The following is a 3,283-nucleotide window of genomic DNA, read 5'->3' on the forward strand; positions in this document are numbered from 1 at the left end:
TGAAACCGTTGATGCCGGTTATGGTAGGACATGGTAGTGAAGGCTCTCCCACATTCTGTATGCTTATAGGCCCTCTCTTCAGTGTGAAACTGTTGATGCCGGTTGCGGTAGGACATGGTAGTGAAGGCTTTCCCACATAGGCTGCATTCATAAGGCCGTTCTCCAGTGTGGACCTTCCAGGACTGATAGAGGCCAGAGCAGGTTACGTAAGTCTTCTCACACGGGTTGCACTCAAATGGCCTGACTCCACTGTGAACCCTCTGGTGAAAAATGAAGCTATTATTGTATTTAAAGAATTTCCCACATTCCCTGCACTCATAAGGCCTTTCTCCAATATGAACTTTTCTGTGTCGAATGAGAGTAGACAGAACGCTAAAGGCTTTCCCACATTCACTGCACTCATACGACCTTTCTCCAGTGTGGATCCTCTCATGCAGAACAAGTGTGTCTTTGTGATTGAAGGTTTTCCCACATTCACGACACTTGAAAGGTTTTATTCCGGTGTGAACTTTCTGGTGCTTCCTCAGTTTAGATGGGTAAGTAAAGGCCCTTCCACACTCATTACACATATGGGATGTTTCTCCACTGTGAATCTTTCGGTGATGAACAAGGACTGATCTACCCTTGGAATCATTCCTGCCTATTGAGCACCTGTTTGATCTCTCTTCAGAGTGAGTTATCAAGTGATCAAGGAGAGTGAAAGCCTTTAGGAAGGCTTTCCCGCAATTGCTGCACTTGAAGGGACTCTGTCTAGAGTGGGCTCCCTACTGCTGCCCAAGATGGGAGCTGTGAGGGCAGGCCTCCCTACACTTGGTGTTTCTGTGTGGCTTCTCCCCAGTGTGAGTACCCTGAAGACAGAGAAAGCCCAGTCTGGCTGGAATGTCCTTCACAGAATCCCCCCGTATAAAGGGCTTCTTGACTCTGAAGCTCTTCACACGCTCACGTGGGGCTCCCTCACCCTCCAATCCACACAGACAATCTGAAAGCAGAGAAATGTCGCTTACTGCACATTACCAGTGCACAACAGATATACCCAGAAAGGAGTCCAGGAACTGGTTAACAGGTGAAAGCAGAAGGACTTGAGTAAGGAAGGGCCAATTAGCACACAACCCAGCTCGCTAACAGAAGGGGAGAGACACAAAGATAGGGGACAAACACAGTAAGAAGTTAGAGTCTCCAAGTCACTCCTCAATAAAGGCTCTCAGCAGGACCTTGGCTGCTGATGACAGGAAAGGACTATAGAAAGGGATGTGACCAGTCTAATGAAAATATGATCACAACTGAGTAACTGGTGTTCAAGCATTCTTTAAGGACATGCACATATCTCACACTATACATAGAGTAAGTCAGTTCTGGACAGTTTTGCACCAGCACAAAGAAGTGGACATCAGAAGGCACAGAGGCCAGAGGTGGGATCATCTAGGGCCTGGTAATCATGGTAGAGATGGCAGGAGTGCAGCGTATCCAGAAAGGAGAGGAGAGGTGGCACTAAGGTGTGACTATTAGCTCAGAAATACCAACACACCAGGGCACACAGGCACCCATGATGCCTTGAGCCTATCCCGAAAGCCTTGGTATTCCCCAAGCTCCCACTCACCAGGACCCCTCCCGGCCTCTGCTCTGCTGACCAGAGTCACATCTACGATGTTGGGCACCCACAGTTCTTCATCACCCTCCAACTGAGCAACCACATGGAATCTTGAAGGTGCAAGTCCTAGAGGAGGAAACATAGTAAAAGGCCAGAAAAAGCACAAAAGACTCAGAATTCCTGGGGAAAGGGTTGTTGTTGTTAAGTGCCATCATGTCAGTTCTGACCCATAGTGACCCAAGGAGCAGCTGGTGAGCTTGAACTGCTGACCTTGTGGTTCAAACCGACCTTGCAGTCCAGCGCATTAACCCACAGCACCACCCCAGGACTCCTGGGAAGGGTTAGAGAGATAGAAATGCTGCCTTCAGAAGTATATAGACATAGAAGATACATCAAGAAACAAAAGCTTCACATTTTGATATTTTGGTTTAATAAAGGTTTCTATGATTTTGTATCTATCTATCTATCTATCTATTTATTTTTACTTACCATCATAGCAGCACCAGATAACTAAGACAGTGATTAACATTCTGTGAGAGGGCGTGAAGAACTCACCCAGTGAACCAATGAGCGCAAAGTTCTCCAGCGTCACATCACGATACAAGTGCCTCTAGGTCACATTAAGGAGCCTCTCCACTCATCCTGGGAGAAATAAACAGCCACATCCTCAAAGGTCACAACGCTCTGCATTGATGGGTTTAGCTGATCCATGGGGTCAATGAGTGGGCAAAAAACACAGCAAAATATGGACAGATGGACACATCCAGGCACTCGATCTCAGAGACGGAATCCTGCCATATTTTCTGGAAGCATCATCTTTCTCTGAGACCCAGACATCACCACCATACCCTCATATCTTCCTGATCCCAAGATCCATGCCTCAAAGGGACAGGTTCCCAGGACCACTGGTGCCTCTTTCTCCTAAAGGCAACACTGGATACTGCATGCCACCCCAGGAACAAAAGGTTGGTGGTCACCTATCTTCCATTCCAGCTAAATCCCTTGGTGTCCCTCCAGGCCACAACCCAGCTAACGCTCAACTTTCTCCGTTAGGTAACAAGTATCTTAGTCAACCCTTTGGTTTGTCCCTCAGTATACTCCCCACAGCCATCTCCCTGGTCTCCCTAGATCACCACACATACATGGTATCCTAGCATGAACACCCAATCCGGCTCCACAAATCCAACGACCTCCACTGCCAAGGCATCACCCAGGCCTGCGCTGACGGCCTCACACTCCTGTGGCCAGGAACCACCACACACCAAACACCGAAATCTCCCGCCCTCTTCCTCCGGTGCCCAGGCCATGCTGTCATTTCACCTCCACAGCCTTCCTCACTCCTCCTGAGCCCCGACTCCCGCGTTTAGACTGGGGCGCCTTCCACTCACCTGTGCCTGCTCGGCCATCGGCACAGTCTAAGCAGACACGCCCCCTTCTCGGCCACGCTCAGGACGCAGTGGATTCGGGCTGACGTACAATGTTCCAAGCTCATTCTCGCTCCTGAAAAATGTGCCCGAAGACTAGCGAGCAGTCTCGGGAAGCCAGAGTATGAAAAAGGGATGCGGAGGCCATGGACTCGTGGCTCCTGCCTCTATAGTCGGCGAAGTCATTCACCAAGCTTCACGGTGCATGCAAAGGCATGGTGCGAAGTTCTGTCCTTCTCGGGCCGGTGAGGTCTCCACGAAATGACTCAGA

General features: G+C 49.4%; 1 protein-coding gene across 1 annotated transcript in view; it reads right to left on the minus strand.

Moving 5' to 3' along the window:
* Positions 1-2,994, minus strand: part of ZNF584 (zinc finger protein 584) — a 5,425-nt gene extending 2,431 nt beyond the window's left edge. The window contains 4 exon segments of the mRNA XM_006878218.1: positions 1,598-1,714; positions 2,144-2,219; positions 2,222-2,272; positions 2,977-2,994. Of these exon segments, the coding sequence (XP_006878280.1) occupies positions 1,598-1,714; positions 2,144-2,219; positions 2,222-2,272; positions 2,977-2,994 (262 nt within the window).
* Between the last annotated feature and the right edge of the window lie 289 nt (positions 2,995-3,283).

Source organism: Chrysochloris asiatica, unplaced genomic scaffold, assembly GCF_000296735.1.
Source record: "Chrysochloris asiatica unplaced genomic scaffold, ChrAsi1.0 scaffold00485, whole genome shotgun sequence".
In the NCBI taxonomy this organism is placed as follows: Eukaryota; Metazoa; Chordata; class Mammalia; order Afrosoricida; family Chrysochloridae; genus Chrysochloris; species Chrysochloris asiatica.